Source organism: Tiliqua scincoides, chromosome 1, assembly GCF_035046505.1.
Source record: "Tiliqua scincoides isolate rTilSci1 chromosome 1, rTilSci1.hap2, whole genome shotgun sequence".
Lineage (NCBI taxonomy): Eukaryota > Metazoa > Chordata > Lepidosauria > Squamata > Scincidae > Tiliqua > Tiliqua scincoides.
Genome location: NC_089821.1, coordinates 242276462 through 242295477, shown reverse-complemented (window position 1 = coordinate 242295477; position 19016 = coordinate 242276462). Strand labels below are relative to the sequence as shown.

The 19016-nt window shown below is 44.3% G+C and overlaps 1 protein-coding gene across 1 annotated transcript in view; it reads left to right on the top strand.

Moving 5' to 3' along the window:
• The first annotated feature begins 1727 nt into the window (after positions 1–1727).
• KCNK17 (potassium two pore domain channel subfamily K member 17) overlaps positions 1728–19016 on the top strand; it is a 36061-nt gene continuing 18772 nt past the window's right edge. The window contains exons 1-2 of the mRNA XM_066623215.1: positions 1728–1961; positions 11284–11395. Coding sequence (XP_066479312.1) covers positions 1728–1961; positions 11284–11395 — 346 coding nt within the window. The remainder of the gene's footprint in view (positions 1962–11283; positions 11396–19016) is intronic.

Genomic DNA, 19016 nt, shown 5'->3' with positions numbered 1-19016 from the left:
ACGAGTCCATTTCAGGTGGGTCCCCATTCATTTCAATTTTTTATTTTTAATATATTAGACTGATACATGACTGCATTTGGGGAAATGTTACAGACCTGTACTTTTAACAAGCTACTATGTATATTTGTTTAACAATGATAGCCAATGGGACTTATTCCTGGGTAAGTGCGGGTAGCATTGCAATCTAGGATTGTTAAAAAATTTTCCTGCTTGATGTCACTTCTGGTCAGGACATCATTTCTGGTGGGTCCTGACAGATTCTCATGTTAAAAAGTGGGTCCCGGTGCTAAATGTGTAAGAACCACTGGCCTAGGTTATTTAGAGGCAACAAGGCACTCTACTGTTCCGACACTATTTATAATATCTACATATACTATCAGCAGATCTGTTTGCAGGCTATGAGAATTTGCACTCCTGAATAGTGACTGCTGAATACTTGCCCTACCCTACCACCCACCTGGCCAGGTCTCCTGTGGTGGAAGAGGATGTTTAAACATGTGGTTTGCTGCATGCTTCGTTTGTAGGCCTAGCCCTAACTCCTGCTACTCTGTGTCACAGCCAGTCATTCAACACAAAATGTCACACAAATCAGGGACAGAAAATGAAAATCAAAACATTCCATTTGACTGGTTTAGAGCAATCCTGGATGGCTGCTATTAACAAGTTTGTCTATGACCTGAAGCAGCTCTGTCAGTTCACACAACTGGCACCATGGCCTTGGGCTGCAATCTTAAATACTTACAAGAGGAAAGGCCCATCACCTGCTTGGACACTGAGCCCCAAGGACATGTGATGTCGAAGTGAATATTCTCTTTCTACTTCAGAGTGATCATCCATCCACCCACCCTGATATCTGATGGACTACTTATGCTAGTAAGAGAGAAGGCAGCAAATCTACAAAAATAACCACCAACCAGGGCTGGCCTTAGGGCAATGTTGCCTATGTAGTAACACTGAGCACCACTCTCTGGGGATGGTGGGTGGATTTCCTGCTGGTGCAGCCAGCATCTGGCAGCCTAGGGGGGCAGCATGGCGAGCAGAGTGTGGTCTTGCTTACACTCCCCTGGGACTGTTTGGCCTGAAATGGGCTTCCCAGAAGTAGTTGGCAGCGACCACCAAAACCTCACCACCAACTATTTCTGGGTGCATCACAGGCATCTCGCTCACCATGGCTGCAGTTGCCATGGTTGCCTGATAAGTGGGGGACTCCGTGCGAGTGCCCTGCCTTGGCCCCAAAGGGTTGCCACTTGCCCCCAACTTAGCCACACCTGTATACCCTTGAATTTGAAGAAAAAGCCGCATAGCTCTGAAGCTGCGTCTCAAAGGAGAGGTACGGAGTTGAAGTCACACCCTTGAAGTGGGAACTCCTGAGTAGCACATAGGGATGGGCAGCTCACTACCCCTGCGGGCAAGAAACTCTGCACATGCTCAAAGGTACAGTCCTTTGAAAGAGAACTAACTTCCTCTAGTCTTGCGGGGCTGACTCTTGACCCCCTAAGTGGCCAGGCCACGGTGAGAACCAACCTGTCTCTCCCCTTTCAGGCTGCTGTTCTTGGGGCTGCTGTGGTGCGGCTGGCAAGGAAGAGGGCGCCCAGTGCCTGCAGAAGGAGGAGGAGGCGACGTGTGCCAGGCCGGGGCGCAGCCGAAACTCCTCCCCGTGGAAGGCGCGGGCGAGGGCCAGAGCTGGAGCCTCCGGCGGCCGGCCAGCCAGCCAGACGAGGCGGGAGATGTGCGGCGGCGAGAGCCAGTGCAGGGCGCCGTCGGGGCGCTGCGGGCGGCTTCCCTGCACGCCGCTGCTCCTGCTCGCCTACCTGACCTACCTGCTGCTGGGCAGCGCCGCGTTCCGGGCGCTCGAGGGGCCCGCAGAGCGCGACTCGGCGCGCCAGCTGCAGTGGGAGAAGTGGCAGCTGCTGGAGAACCACACGTGCCTCAAGAGGGAGGCCCTCGAGCGCTTCGTGGAGGTACTGGCCGGGGGCGCTAGAGCCTGGGGAACTGGGGGGGGGAGGACATGGAGTGGGGCGTCGCTTAAGGGAAGGGGCTCCAGAAAGCCCCCTGGTGTCCTTATCTCTCCCGCCACCTCTTTCTCGGGTAGGCAGTGGCGTAGCTAGAGGGGGTGCCAAGCACTAAGTTTTGCAGGGAGCCACACCGCAGCGTGCAAGCGGCCCCTCCCCTTTGGAGCCATTGGGGGCGAAGGAGCCACGCGGAGGCGAATGCTCCGAAGGCGAGGGGCCGCTTGCACGCTGCGATGTGGCTCCCTGCAAAACCTAGTGCGTTGCACCCCCTCTAGCTACGCCACTGGCTGTAGGGATGGTTGTGGTAGACCTCCTGGTTGGAGGAAAGGCGCTGTGCCCACTCCGAGGCAGGCTTTTCTTCCAAGGCTGATCTCAGCACTGAAAACCTAAATCTGACTGGGAGAAATTAAGCCCTTGGAGAACTGCCTGGTTTGGGTGCAGTTGCATGAACGCTTTCAGGTTGACTGGGTTATGCAGCTCATGGAGAAGCAGCAGAGAAAGGAGGAAGAACAAGAGGCCAAAAGAAGGCAGGCTGTAAACTGTTCAACTCTTGTCTGCCTGCAGAAAGTTGGAGCTAGTGAAGCATGTAGGTGAAGACAGAAGTGCCACTGTCATTTGGAAGGAGAGGTGGTGAGAGCTCCCACCATAAAGATTCTGCAATAGGGAAGCTTCCTGCAGAGATCAGGGAAGCAGGCTGCAGGTCTGAGACAATGCTGAATTACTATACTCAAACTTTTAAGGAAGAAACTGTAGGGTATTCTGGTGGTGCATAGAAAGCACTCTCCTCAATTTCTGATGGTCCACCAAGCATCTGGCTGTTCATAGGACTCTTGCAAAGAATGGTAGACTACTCCTTGGTTAAATCCACCATGGCACTTCTGAAATTCAAAAGCAATATAGAGCTTTTGAATGATAAGCTCAATTTAAGCAAAGATAAGCAATATGGAGCTGTTGAGAGATCCTGAGTACACGCTTTTGCTTTCTAAGTAAAGCACATTGTTTGAGTGTGGCAAAAACAGACCTTGCAACATCAGGTCAACCCACTGCTCTGCAGACAAAGCAGAAGTAAAATAATTAGTTACAATAGACTGGAGTTCTGGAGTGGTTTGCCAAGGAGATCATGGAAGATACTGGAGAAGCTGGACTGCGACTCTTGGACAGCAATCCTATATGCATTTTCCTGGAAGTAAGCCCCATTGAACACAATGGGACTTACTTCTGAGTAGACATACATTAAATTGCACAGTTGGAGAGAGGAGGCGAGTAAGGCAGCTAATCTCCTGAGAATGGCAGTCTTCATCCCAATAAAGGCTAACAGTAGAATAGTATCAGAATTTAAAGTGCCTCTCCAATCAGCCAATTATTTTATGAGTTTTCCAGTTATTTTGAGTAATCTTTGATTACTGCTGTTGTGCCATAGAGTGAGTTGCAGCTTGTGATGTGTGCATGATAATTTATCATAAAAAAACGTATTTTTACTAACATTTATATACTGCTTTTCAACAAAAGGCTCATAAAGCAGTTTACAGACAAAATCAAATAATTACAGTAAATAGCACCCTGTTTCAAAAGGGCCCACAATATAAAAAGAGATGCAGAAAAGGCACCAGCATGCCCACTAGAAAAGATCAGGTGTGGGAGTGAAGAGGGACAGGTACTCTTCTGCTAAATGTAAGAGGAGCATCTCTTGAAAAAGTGTCTCCTCACCCACATAGCAGGATGAACTTGTATAAGAATATATTATTCTTATTAATTCTCTGTTCAATAAGTTCACAAAATGCTTAACGTAACAAAATAAATGAACAAATGGTTCCTTGTCCCAAGGGTAGGTTCACAGTCTTAAAGAAGACAGACACCAGCAAACAGCTACTGCTTGCTGAGCTGTATAGCTACTGCTATACTGAGATTAACAGAGACACTTGCATTCCCATGCTAAATCTGTGACAACTTCCACTTAAAAGTTGCCCAGTACCACACTTTCTGCCACTGAATGCATTTGCCTCTCAACTTCTGGGATAGCCCTGGCTTTGGCTTCAGCTCTCCATCTGCAACAGAAAACATAATGCTGAGCTGTAGAGTTGTAGTACTGCAGTTCTGCATGTGTAACACTTTGAACACTACCAAGGTATTAAAACTATGAATAGGACTGACCAAGCATCTGTAATTAAAAAAAAAAAGAAGTCCTGGCACCCTATGGCTGTTCCCATACAAAATTATGCAGGGGATGGATAGAGTGGCTAGAGAGACGCTCTTTTCCCTCACACATAATAACAGAACCAGGGGACATCCACTAAAATTGAGTGTTGGGAAAGTTAGGAGAAAAGAAAAAAATTCTTTTCACGAAAGAAAATATTTCTTTACTCAGCATGTTAACTATCTGTGGAACTCCTTGCCACAGGAAGTGGTGATGGCATCTTGCCTAGATGCCTTTAAAGGGGATTGGACAAATTTGTGGAGGAAAAGTTCATCATGGGTTACAAACCGTGACCGGTATGTGCAACCTCCTGATGTTAAAGGTGGATTACCTCAGAATGCCAGATGCAGAGGAGGGCACAAGGATGCAGGTTGTATCTTACTGTCTTGTGTGCTCTGTGGGGCATTTGGTGGGACACTGTGAGATACAGGAAGCTGGACTAGATGGGCCTATGGCTTGATCCAGCAGGGCTCTTCTATGTTCTATGAAACCTAAACCCTCTCTCATGTATCAGAGGAAATGGTGGAAGACCTGAAAATATTTACTGGAAAAGAAGAATTTTGCTGGTCTCTGCCAGCATAACAGATTTAAAGAGCAACTTAGCTCTCTTGGGGTGTTTGGGTTCAGAGAGGTCCTTGAGATAAGTAGCTAAGGTGGGATATCAAGGTGTTAAGCCTTGTTATGTATTTCACATGAATCCGCCTGCGTTTAATGCCTGCATTTAATCGCAAAAGGATTATTGATGTACCACCTAATGTGTTCTACCTGCTTTACAGGATAAACACAAAGGCGCAGCACTTTCAGTATAAGTGAGGTTTCAGATGCGATTTGGTATATAAAAATAACAAACACCAGAATGAGTCAATGAGGAAGGATAACATTTATAGAAAGTGGATCAATACAACAGGACAAAGAATTGAAAATCTTTTGATAATAGAAATTACAGGTGTGGCTCACTTGCTTGTGTCACCTGGAAGCCTCTGATAATGCACCTTGTCAGTTTTCTGCCTATGGCACAGTTCGATCTGGCTTCTGTGACTAAGGGCCAAGCAACATGCGGCATTAAAACTATCTAAGAGATAGACTTAAAGCAGGAAGGAGACTGAAAGGGGACCTTTTTAGCCCCCAAACAGCTGTCAATGTGTGATCCAATATGGGTGTGTGGTGAAAGGTTTTGAGGGGTTTTCTGTTTCCCTCCTTGTGCTGTTATGCCAAAACTGTCCTTTGTTTGTGGAAATAGCCACTTCAGGGACAATTAACTGCTTGGGAGTATGCAAAAATGGCAGAGAGGGGGAATATTAATTCCCCCTCCACACACACATGAACTCTGCACTCTGCACATGAAACTGGTGCCTGTTTGTAGCTTGTCTGCTGAAGACTGTAGTGTGTCCCTTAGACTTTGGAAGAATTTGAGGGGAGGAGCTACATCTCAAATGGCAGGTTGCATGTTTTGTATGGAGATGGTGCCCTTTTCCATCCCATTTAGGGAAGAGAAAAATTCCTGTCTGAAACATTGGGAAGCCAGTCTTATAATATAATATTGTCAATTATTGTATTATTGACAATAATAAGCTGGATGGACCAATGATCTGACTCAGTATAAGGCAGTTTCCTATGTTCCTTCGGGGCAGAAGAGAGGACTTGTTATTGAAATTGATAGACTCTTCCAACCCCATGGTTCTATGGTTTCTGGGATCTTATTTTTATGACTTCTGATGACTTGATGACTAATGCTACAGGAACTTGAAGGGCTTGACTCCCTGAGCAGGAATATTCACCTCATTTTGATCATGAAACTGAAAGGAAAAAGTTATTTCTGATGGGACATATTTAAATCTCCAGAACTCTCCTATCTTCAAGTAGTTGCTCTACTAGTATTGCTTACCATTATAAATTAGTAGTGATAGTGTGCCCAAGTAGTGTTTAACAGTTCCCCAAGTCCCAATTCAAAGACAGCAATATGACATCTAGTTCAAAGGTAATGGATGGAGGAAAAGTGGAGAGATATAGGTGTGGGACATTGCTCTGGGGAATGCAACTTAACCTTATTTTTATAGCCGAGAACTCCTGTACTGGAATACTCAGCAACAGCAGGGAAACACTCAACCCCCAGAGCATTATGTTGTGAGTAGTGACAAGTGATGCATCTTAAGCAATCTCCAATAGGTGCCCATAAGAACTTTGAATTAAATTAAAGGTGTCCATAACAAGTGCTTCCCTGAGAAAAATCAGATTGATTTCACATAACAAATGAGTTAGCATTTATTGCAAGACAATATGCTGTGTGGAAAAGCCCTTAGAATCCTTATCCGCTGAGCAACAAATAGTTTGTCATGTAACATGTCTGCTAATACTTCAGTTTTAGTCCTTGTCAGACAAATTTGAAGATTCAGGATGTGGTATTTTAAGTAGAGGCACATAATTGTTGATCTTGCATATATTTAGAATGTCACATGTACAAGTGAGGGTCAAAAAGAAAGAAAGAGGATGTAAGAAGCTGACGCAGTCTAATCAATTGCTGGTAGCTGATTCCAGACTCACTAGCAGACTGCTTCCCTAATTCTAACTGGAGATGGTAGAACTAATTAGGGCCTTCATCCATGCAGGTATCTGCTCTGCTCTGCTACCAAGTCCTTCACTGTAGTGCAAAAATGGAGTTTTATTTACATTTAAATCTTGAGCTTCATGCAGTCTCCTGATGGAGACATAGGATATTGTGCATGATGGACCCTTCTGTATGCTGTACTTTCGAGAACGGCATAAGATTTTCCAAATGTCATGCCTTTGTCAAGATTTTAAAGGTATATTACAATTTCATAACAATGTTTACAGGATGTTTACCACTTGGGTTAGTAACTCTGTTCATAGAAATAATTCACATTACATCAACTCACATGTTGCGAAAGGAAGCAATTTAGCCACATTCTTCAAACTCATGCCACATCTATGATGTGACTCAGTATTAGACGGGTAACCGCTGTACTAATTCTTCCCTGATTACAGGGCAAAAATTAACCTACATGTGTTCTTTTAGTACCATGTTTCAGAAGATGCTGTTTGTGCACAATTTCTAATCCTCAGAATGTTTTTAATGTTCTAAAGTGTTTAATGTTTGTTATTATGGGCAGGTTTATCCATGAGAATATTACCTTCATATCTTCAGAAACTGCATCTAATAATAACAGTCCCCCCCTTTTTTTTAGAATAGTTCTTTTTATCTATAGTCATGCCTCCAATTGCTTCTTGGGTTGGCAATTGGGAAGCCAAATGGTCACCCTAACCACTTCTGTCATGTCTCTGGGGAAAAACTCTTGAGACTAATGCCTGGACTCGCTTCATCCACAGGAGAAACAGATGAGAATAAGCAGGCGCAAATGCTTTCCCACAGCACTGCAAGAAGCCAAGGCCAAAACAGATATCTCTGCATGCCTTCACAGCCACAAACTTCATTCTGAGAGAGGGAAAATTGGGGAAGCAGCTTCTGTCTTTTGATTTAATGACGCAGGCGTGCTTCTGTGCATCCTGGACCTGGGAGGTGGTTTGTTACCTGTGGATAGCTGTGAGAAAGTTGTGTATAGATGTGTTTCTTGGAGGTGGCTGTGTATAGTTAGCACCCCCATGTTGCAGTTTCAGATGAAAGAGGAGGTTGAAAGAGCCTGCTGTGAAACTAACTAATCATATCAGGAACTTGGTTCACCAAAGTGGTTATGAAATTGACACCTTTGGCTTTCCAGTTCGCCTTGTTTGTGTAACCTCACAAACTTTATTCAACTTCACGTTATCAGTGTGGGACAGAAGAGTTCCTCAGGTACAGAAGCTCTGATAAGGAGCTAATTAGCACTTTATTATATTTCACCTATGTACCTGAAGAGTTGTCTTAAGATATTCATCCCCCTGAGTGTTGTTGTTTATCTGTCTTGATCAGGAAAAGAAAGTAATATATCTCATTTTAGGAGGACAAGGTCCAACTAACTTAAAAAAAAACCCACCCCACTTCCCCCATAACTTGGTACTCAACAGTAAGTTTTTTTTTATAAGAAGGAACATTGATTTCAGACGTGACTTTGATTATAGCTGTATGCACTTTTATTACAGTCATAACCATTGAATGCAGTAGGACTTGCTACTGTGTAAGTTAAATGCTCAGGACTGCACTGTTAGAAAGTTAAAACTACTACAATAGTTATGGATTTGTACATGCATACCATGAATGAAGCTGCTACTTTTTGTTTGGGTCACAGCAGAAGGAATGATACATGCACTTTTACATTCACCTGTGTAGTTTGGTTTTCAGTAGCAGTCATGGGGGCCATTCCATTGCATACATGCAAGCACTTCAGACCTGCTGAAAATTCCCCTGCCCTGCCCTGATGTTTGTACTTGGAGGGAAGTTGCCACAAGTGCAAACAATGGCTTCCTTCCTTGGCCAAACTGCTGCTTGGGTGAAGGTACAATTTTAATGTCTTGTCTCACTTGATCTTTAAAGTGGATTTGCATTTTCATTTGCCACACCAAAGTGGTTTTTTCCCCAATGGGTTGATCCCCACCCACCGCAGCCATTGGTGGTTCTTGGCAGCATATATAATTGATAGATATAAATGGGTGCTTGTGTCTTTCTTATCAGTGGATATGAAATAACATGCCTTAGGAAGGAAACAGTTTCTTGCACAGGGACTGTATGTGTCTACTGGTTACAAATTGTCACTGGCTGTTGTTTCACTTTATGTTTAATGTGATGTTTAGTAGCAACTATTAGGGTTTGTACAGTTCCCAGAGCTTAAAGGGATACAAAGAAGAGGAAAGATTATTAAGCACATTTATGTTGGCAACCTTCAGTCTCGAAAGACTATGGTATTGCACTCTGAATGGTGGTTCTGGAACAGCGTCTAGTGTGGCTGAAAAGGCCAATTCAGGAGTGACAATCCCTTCCACACTGGGAGCAAGCGCAGTCTGTCCCTGGTCTGTCTCCCTGGCTATGGACCTTCCTTCTTTGCCTCTTTGCCTCAGTCTGTTGGCCAAGTGTCTCTTCAAACTGGGAAAGGCCATGCTGCACAGCCTGCCTCCAAGCGGGCCGCTCAGAGGCCAGGGTTTCCCACTACTCATTGCAAAATCTGCTTTTAAGATTAAGTTTTGTAGCATTTAGACTCACTCTGTACATTACTGATCTTGATATGTGGGTATAGGGAAGTTAAAAAAAAACTCATGCCCAGTGAAATAGGAAGTCACTTACTTTACCTCTCAGGCTGAAGTTATCTTTTTAGCATGTATATAGTAGCTCCATAAGCAAGTAAGTGACTTTCTTGCCCATGGAGCTACAACAAACATGCTAAAAAGATAACTTCAACCCGAGAGGTAAATTGCCTACAGGGATGGTGATAGCTTGTCTCCCTGAGAATAAGCCTACAGAAAGACTAGCTACAGTCTGAAGAACCCAAGAGGGTTGCTGCTACTGGGCTTCCAAGCACTGTGATGATGGAGGTCCTCTAAGCGCAGCTCTCATTAGCTGGTGAAGCAAAATTCTTTCATACTGTTTTTGTTCTGGGCCAATGGGGCTAAAACGAGAATGAGAAAGTTATGCTTTCCTGCTGCCTACAGATATCTCCCCTGTTGGAAAGTGGAATTACATAAAAAAATTCAGCAGTGCAAGCACATTTGGGACAAACTCCCATTTCTGGGTTGGAGAGGTGCTTGGGTGCGGGGGGGGGGGTGTTTTGCCCAAGTTTCCTCGCCAGTCTTTCCAGAGAAGTTAAGTCCACTTTTAAGCTAATTAGTTCCCCCCCCCTCCACAACCAGCAGTCTCCAACCATCACAGTTCCAGTAGTCCGCAGTTGCCCATTCACCTGTCCATCAGTCAGTCACTCAGCCAGCCAGTCAAATCAGTCTGTTAGACAGTTAACCAGTTCATTGTTCAGTTCATTAGCCAGGTCAGTCAATACATTAGTCAGCTAGCCAATTCTCCCTCCAACCTTCTACTACTCACACACTCTCCCTTCACCAGGTGCTGCTTTTATCTTTGAAGACCTTGTTACCTCTAGTGGCTGCAGCTGTGCAGCACACACACTGCTAAAAGTGTAGGTTTTGACCCCATAATTCTCAGACCTGTCTGGGAAAGGGTCCACTGTTGACACCACACCTATCTCCTGAAAGGATCTTGCGTGTTTCCACTACAAGGGTCACCAGACTGCAACTCTTGTTTGCTATCTACTCATCTGGCACTCTTCCCAGCTCCTTGAATAAGAGGTCAGCCTAGCATCTTGTGTCAGTAATAGGTTCTTTGCTAATTTCTAGAACTTGGCACATGCTTGACATCAGTTCTGATGTTAAGTATCTTCCTCTCCCATCTCTCCAGTACTCGAACTGGCAGCCTCTTGCAGCCACATTTCATTAGAAAAGCAAAGAAACCCCCAAAACTGTAAAATTTTTACAGTACTGTAAAAACTGTATACAGTACTGGCTCTGGGTTCCAGAGGCATCTCAATAAACCTCCCTCTGTGAACCCTGAGAGCCACTCCACCACCACCACATGAGGCTATGGGTCCATGAGTGGTTTCAGGGATCAGCACTGGGCCCTTCTGAGAGCTCTTAGCCCTCAGCAGCTGCCCAATGATGACAGCATCTGCATGCCTCTACTATGTAATGTCTAGTTGACCCTGTGTGTGCTTAAAATCAACAGGGAGCTTGTTTCTAAGGAAGCTCTGGGTTCCCAGTGATGAGTTGGTCCATTTTGGATGTTGTGACTGCCTTTCCATGATCTTAAAGAGTGAATGAATTAAAAAAGAGAAAGCTGTGCTACACCAGTGCTATGTATGCACTGGCTCTATTTTTGGAAATTTTTTCCATCTTCATATATGAGTATCAGTTGTGCTTCTTCCATAAGCACACTGAATGATCATGGTTTGCATTATTGCAGAACATATATGAATGCAAAGTCCTTCTGTCACCTTGTTGAAAGCTCTGTTGGAACGTTTTCATTTGAAGTGGCATCCAAATTCACATCATGCCGGCTAGATGGACAATGTAGGCTGAATAGTTGCCTTTGGGACATGAACTCTCATATTCCCTGTTATCTTTTTACAGGGTATCGTCCAGGCCTACAAGAACGGGCTTATCCTGAGGGGAAATTCCAGTCTGGGCAGATGGGACTTTGCTGGCTCCTTCTTCTTTTCTATTTCTGCAGTAACAACCATTGGTATGAATCCTGTACTGGTTCTAAGAAAATGGTGTCAGATGGTCCTAGAAACAAAGCTTTTTTTTTTAACCTCCTTCCTTGGAAGAGAAGTCCCTTTCAGTAAGGATGGTTAACCTGTGGATGGGAAGATTCCTGTAGTCTTTTTTTCCTCTCAGTTTTGTTTTGTACTCCTGTCACACTGAAAGCTGACTAATCTGCAGGGTTACCACTGAATAAGGATGTCTGTACTCTGTGGTTTGGGGCAGAGAAGGTTTAACTCCTCAGTGATAAATAAGCATCCCATGGTATGGTCATGGGAGGTCTTCAGGCACATTTGAGGCATTTCAGGTGTCTCTGATCTCTCTACTCAATTCAGTTCTTATGGGAACATTCAGCCCCATCTAGTGCTTTTGCCAGATTGTGCAAGTTACTGGAGACCCATTACCTCATTAAGAACCCCTTCTTTGCTGTGTAAACAGACACTCTGCTGCAGGCTATGGGAGACTTGATTGCCTTGTTAAGGATCTTTTTGTGCAAAGAGTCCTGCAAATAATAATAATAATAATAATAATAATAATAAGAAGAAGAAGAAGAAGAAGAGTTGCAGGCCTGTATTGCCAGGAGTTAAAAAGGAGCGCACACACCTACCAACCCACAAAGGATTCTGTCTATTAGTGTGGATAGGCAATGATGAGACAATAACTACTATGAATTCCACAAGGTGCTAGAAAAAGGTTTTGTCTAGAAAGTTTTATTTTCCTGTCAAGTGCTTTCTTGAAAGGAAAAGAAACTTTCAATGCAGGAGGCAAAAGTTGCCAATGACCATTATTTAATTTACAGCCTGATCCTATCCAGGCCTTATGCTGGCAGATCTAGTGATCTATCAGCATTAGGCAGCTTCTGCCACCGCTAAAGCAGCTGCACTGTTCTGCAGCTTGCTATCAGTAGCACAGGAGCTTGTATGCTCCCTACTGCTAGTGGCAGGCCACGGAACCTCCAGCAGTGGTGGCAGGGCTGGGGAGCAAGCTGGGAGTGGGGGGGGGGATGGATCCCAGTGGCAACCACACATGTTATCTCCCCTTCTTAACCAAGTCCTGGTTCCAGAAGCTCTTCAGACTTATTCCATCTGGCATGGGCCTGAAGAGACCCATCAGGGACTAGGAAGCCTATGAGGAGGTAAGTAAAAAATGTCTACTTACCTCTCCTGGGCTACCTAGTTCTCAGATGGCCCAGAGCATGAAGCACAAGCTCTGTCAGTGCCACTGCATGCTGTGTGTTGCCCCTGGATAGGATTGGGCCATAAACAATCCAATTCAGTAGCACATTTTATAAGAAATGAATATCCAAAGAAAAAAATCAGTATGGTGGTTTTCTAATAGTAAGGAAAAGTAAGAGGGAGCCTGACAGATGGAGAAAGGAATGGAGTTCTGGAGATGGGGAGCTGTAATTGAGAAGACCCTGTCCCTTGTTACCCATTTCGTCTCACTGCAGCCCTCAAAGCAGAGCCTCTGATGAGGATCTCAATAGTTTGGCATTTGGGCAAAAGTCATACGCTCTGATGAAGAGAGTACTCAAAAGGCAAACTTCAGGCAAACGGAAATGCTTGTAACCTTTCCTCTGCCTGAAGATGCTTTACTGCCTCAAAAAGACTCTTAATCTAAAAACAAACACAGGAAAACTGCAAGCAAACAGCCACTAGGAGAGATGCAGTGCTAGGATTAGTAGGGAGAGTTTGTATCCCCTTGTTCAGTGTAAGAGAACCACCGTGACTTGCCTCTTGCCTAGTTGGCAGGCATTTAAATGTGTTGGTGAAAACCCAGTAGAAAGAGACGTAGTAATGTGTTTCCTTTCAGTTTGTCATGCAGCACAATCCTATCTTGCGCTGTATCCAGTGCAAGATAGGGGCCCAAAATGGCTCAGCCGAAGGTAAGCGAAAACTCTTCCTCTTGCCCCTGGGTAAGTCACCACAGCCCCAATGGGTCTCCACGAACTTGCGCCACCACCGGAGGTGGCATAAATCCTAGGAGACCGGAGTGGCTTGCAGCTGCTCTGCGCTGCTTGGGAACAGCGCTCTGCTCTGCGCTGCTGTTAATGCAGGAAGCAGGAGTTTGGTCATTCAGTGAAGGATTTGCCAAAAAATGGCAGTATATTCCCATTTTTGCAACATGTTGCTTAGTTTTGCTTTATTTTGTTTTCTTTTTAAATTTTTGCACAAAAAAGACACATGTCATGTCTCCTTATATGCTGATATGGGACCTGTGGATTTGACTCACCACAGGTCCCAATCAATATACTTCCTGGACATGACCAGAAGGATCTTCTGATCACACCTGGGTGGTGTTCTGAGAACCAGGGAGGCCACGTGCAGCTCCCTGGGCCTCAGAAGGCTTCTTAAGCCCCCTAGAAGGCCTAGGAAATGCACTTCTGGTTTTTGCAAAAACCAAAAGTGTGCTTCCAATGCTTTCTGGGGAACCTTCAGAAGCCTTCTGAGGCCCGGGAAGCCATGCACAGCCTCCTTGGGACTCAGACCACCTCCTGGGCACAGATGCTGAGCCCCACCCATGGATTTCATTATCGGTATCTGCAGGGGTTCCTGGAACAGAACCCCCGTGGATGCCAAGGTTGGACTTTATTGTTGATGCAAGTGTATTCGCATAAGAAATGCTTGATTGGCTTACGGAAAACCAATTGGAGGAAGGAGGTAAGAAAAATATTTTTGCATGCCCCTCCTGTTACGTTTTCTTGTACTTAAAAAAGTAAGCAACAATTCAATTCCTATACTGAAAAAGATGCACGTTCAGATACAACTATTGAAATGAAACTGTATGCAATTATAACACAAGAAGCTGTTCTTGTGCCTCTGTGTTCTTGCTAGTCTCCAGTTAAACCATGAGATGGCAGCACTACATCATTCTGTGTCTTGAATTCTACAAGTGTCTGTTTATGACTTGCTATATCAAACTGGTACTAATTCCGCAATGGACAGGAAAGTTTTGCAAATATATGACAGGGATTTGAAGGCCTGGACTGAATGAAATACCATAGCATACCTGGTGTGCTGTCATCAACACACTGGGTCTCTGCTGAGACATATTGTGAGCTAAGAGATCTCAAAACTATACTTTCTCCTCTCACGCACACATGGGGTAGCAACATTTACAACCCAACCCCTGAAAACTCTCAAAATACATCAGTTGTTTTCATGCTTGGGTATCTAACCCGGTATTCTGAAATCTCATTTAAACCCCCTTCCTCCCTGATATAGCTAAGAATGCATCACAGCCACCATACTGTAAGCAGCAGCAGAGATTTTGAAAAAAAGCCCTTTATAAAATGAGCACACTTAGCCACAGGGGGGAATTGTTGGGTAATAATTCCCCCCACAAATTGAGCTGCATACTCCAGGTATGCTCCAGGTAGCTCAGGATAGTCAAATACAAGTTGAACCTCTGTCCATAAATGCAGGGAGCTGGTTGGGATTGTCAACACTTCCCTGATTTTTCATATGGAAATGCATTCTTCATTTCATAATCACTTCACAGCATTTCATGCGAGCAGCAGGAAACACAGGCATCTTCTTGTAGCTGTTAGTATATAGTAAGTTTCCATCTAGTATACAAGTGTGACCCAGATGCTTTCCTAATTCCTGGAAGTTCTTGCTTTCCATCATCCTGGAGCTTGAAGAGGGGAAGGACTTGAACTTAGAGGACAGGCACCCTTAAGCAAACATGTTCTGCTTTATAAGTAAATAAACCATTTAATTCTTTGTTTAGCTATGCAAACCAAAGAATTGTGAACTACTTTTTGTTAAAGTGGTATATAAATATTATTATTATTATTATTATTATTATTATTATTATTATTATTATTATTATTTATTCTCAAAAGCCATCAACTGGATCTTTAAATGTCGAGGTTGGACATTGCCTCTCAGAGGCAGCTGAATGTGTTAGCTAGCACAAATGTTAAATTGTGTTTTAACATTTTATACCCCTCTATCATTGACAAGATTGTCATTGTCATATACCTTACTGTCATTGTCTCCACCTGTTCTTGTCTCTTTTTTCTTTGTTTCTACCTGCACATTCCCTCTGAGCAGTTCAAGTAAAAGCAGTGGTTCCCAAACTGTGCCCTGAGGCACCTGAGGGCACCGCAGCAAACTCACTGCTGTGGGATGCCCCTGATGGCCTCTTCTTCCCAGCTCTCTTGAGCACCTCCATCTTGGATTGCTCAAGTTTTTGTGCAATTCAAGGTGGTGATGCCCGGCAGAGCCAGGAAGAAGGGGATGCCATGGAAGAAGGGCATCATGGCCATGGTAAGTTTGGGAACCTCTGGGTTAAAGAAATTCAAGTTCTCTTTTTCTGCCTGGCAGTGTCTCTAGCTCTGCAGTTTTAACACCTGTTCTGCTAGCTTAGCTAATTCTCCACACGCACATCAACTGATCAGCAACTGAATTTTATGCTTGTTACAAATATTTCCATGCCGTCTTTTACCCAACTGTCTTACCAGCTTGCAAGCCCACAGTCAGCTTGACCAGACTGAGGCCAAGCCACTACCATTGTAGACTGTTTCTAATCTTTCCTATAACACTATTTATCATTGCTATACTATATTTATACTTGACACATGTGAGCAGTTTGCACCAGCAGATCCTGGTTGATGAAGTTACACATACATGAATCTTCTGAGTTAGACTGTGATAAGAAAACGGAGGACTGAAGAGAAAAAATAAAAGAAGTTTAAAAAAAATATATAGTTCTGCCCATTATAAAAGTTGTTGATTTATAACATATTCATATATTTAGGAATATATGTATTTATAGTAAAAGAGAAATGGGGGGGGGGTGTAACAAAAGAGGTCGGATCAATGCAAGTAAATTATGAAACTTTGTATGGTTAATTGTACATTACTTGTATGACTACTAGTAACCACTAGATGGCAGGGCAATGTCAATGTAAACGATTTGGCACATCTAGAATCAGGTAAATTGTACACTTTACTGTGTATGTTCAGAAAACAATACAAATTGGTGGAGGGCTAAGAAACATTACTCCAAGACCTGTTGATTGTGCATCTACACAAAACTGAAATTAGTTTTTTGGGTGTTTCTAATTTGTTTCAGATCTGTAGAAAAATAAAATGCACTTTAATTTTTCTGTTTAGTGTAATTGATTTTTAAGCGCGAACACATCCCACTTCTTCTTAAGAAAATTCTTTATTTTTTTAATTGAGCACCAGTCTGAATGTAATTGATGTGGAGGCTCACCTTCACCTCCATACTCCCATGATTACTTCATAGTCTGATTTCCTAATGAATTTGGCGTCTAATCCCTTACTGAGGCCAAATTAAGGGGTACAAAAAAACCATGACTGCAGTGTGAGACTTTGAGGGTTTTGCATGTGAGACTTTGAGGGTTTTGCAGTGTGAGACTTTGAGGGTATTCCTTTGCCCAGCAGCATCCTTGAGGCTTGGAGGATGCCTGTATCAAACAGTAGTAGCGATAGGCAATCCACCCATCTCAGGTCAAAATAGTTTGGGTGTTTCTGAACCTTAAGAAAAAGCTTGGACTTTTCACAAGAGTTTTACAAAGCTTAGAAACATGTGGCCCAAGAGAGTTCCTCCACAACAGCCACTTTTTCCCTTCTTCTCCTTTTCCCACACCTTTCCGAAGTTACCAGGCTTCAGAAGAGAATGAGGAAAATGGCAGCCAAACAGGCCAACAAAAGCCAAGGACTGTCTCTCTACAGTGAAAAGTTCTGAGTGTGCTCAGAACCTGAATAGCTGACAGAAAATCAAGGAAGTGTGTGCTAAAATTCCTCCTGAGTGGCCTACTGCCACTGTTGTCCCTTCCCAAAATGTGTATTTTGTATGTATTTGTGAAACATAATGAATCTGCTAGTAGTACTATAGTACTCCTCAATATTTATACAGCAGTTTTCCCTCAGAACAGCTCACATACATGCCTCCTTGGTGACAGCAGTGAAGAAGCAATGCTTCTCCACCAACCTTGTGAGCATGAAAACTTCAGTGGCTCCCAATCTGTTCCCGGGCCCAAGTCAAGGTGATTGTTATTACCTGTAAAGTCCTAAACAATTCACATACCTCAAGGATCATTGTTTCCCATACCAAACTGCCAAATATTGACATCAGCCTTGGAGGGCTTTCTTTGTGGCTCATCTGGCACAGTCTTGTGTCCTCTTGGCAACAGGTGATTCTAGCCTTCTAATTCATGTTATTGAACTGGCTTTTGCAGTGCTACTGAGTTTGGCTTAATCAATGTGGTGTTGTTTATTGTTACACCTGGGGCCCAATCCAATCCAGTCTTCTAGCACTGATGCAGCCCTGAGTTAAGGGAACAAATGTTCCTTGAAGTGGCCTTTGTGACTATCCCCTCACCACAGGATGCAGCGCATGACCTGTTGGCATCGCTGCATCAGCACTGAAAAGTTGGAAAGGATTGGGCCCTTAGTTATTTGAAGCCATCCAGAGAGTTTTTCACCTTAAGGATGGCATAGAAATAAAATTAAAAGCCATATGCTACCTGAGTCATCAGCCCTATCAGGCAGGCCAGTGTTACAGGCATGACCATCCCAATCTTAACCTGCGCTGGAACAGGTATGCCAGGTGACCTGCGCTGTATGCAGCGCAGGGTTTGAGTTGAGTCCCGTGCAACTCGGAGTAAGGGGATTTGTTTCTCCTTACGCTGTGTCATGCCACCTCAATGGGGCTACGTGGATCCAAATCTAAGCAGCCCAGTATAACTCTGGCGTGCTGGGGGAGGGGTTTAGGTTTCAGCCTAAGTGCTCAGACTACAAAAAAGGCGTGTGGGGGGGGGGGTCATGATTGAGACATACCAAATTATGCAGGGGGTGGTTAAAGTGGATGGGGGGGTGTTCTTTTCCCTCTCACACAACACCAGAACCAGAGGACATCCACTAAAATTGAGTGTTGGAAGTCTTAGGACAGACAAAAGAAAATATTTCTTTACCCAGCATGTAATAAGTCTGTGAAACTCTTTGCCACAGGATGTGGGGATGGCATCCAGCCTAGATGCCTTTAAAAGGGGATTGGACAAATTTCCACAGGAAAAGTGTATCACAGATTACAAACCGTAATGAGTATGTGCAACCTCCTGATTTTAGAAGTAGGCTACCTCAGAATGCCTGATGCAAGGGAGGGCACCAGGATGCACGTCTCTTGTTGTCTTGTGTGCTCCCTGAGGCATCTGTTGGCCCACTGTGAGATACAGGAAGTTGAATTAGATGGGCCTTTGACCTGATCCAGCGGGGCTCTTACGTTCTTACAAAGCCGATCCCACCCCTCTCCCAAGCCCGGGCATGCCCTTCCCAATCCCCTGCACTGGCTGCCATGAGCTCACCTCTGCTGGATCTGAATTTGGTGCTGCGAGGCCGACATGTCCTTGTTCCAGCCTCCCTTACTCCCATGTTGGAGCGAATGTTTGCAGCACCTAGAAGCCGGTGCAAGGGACTGGGCAAGTCAGGACTGCTTTCTGAGAGACGGTTGCTTGCCTGAGGCTGCCCCATGAAATGAGATGTTCTTTCAAGAGCAGCAGAAGCCTGTTAGAGAGAGGGTTCAAGTGCAAGATGGAGGGGTGGTGAATGGGGAAGTTGGAGGCAGGG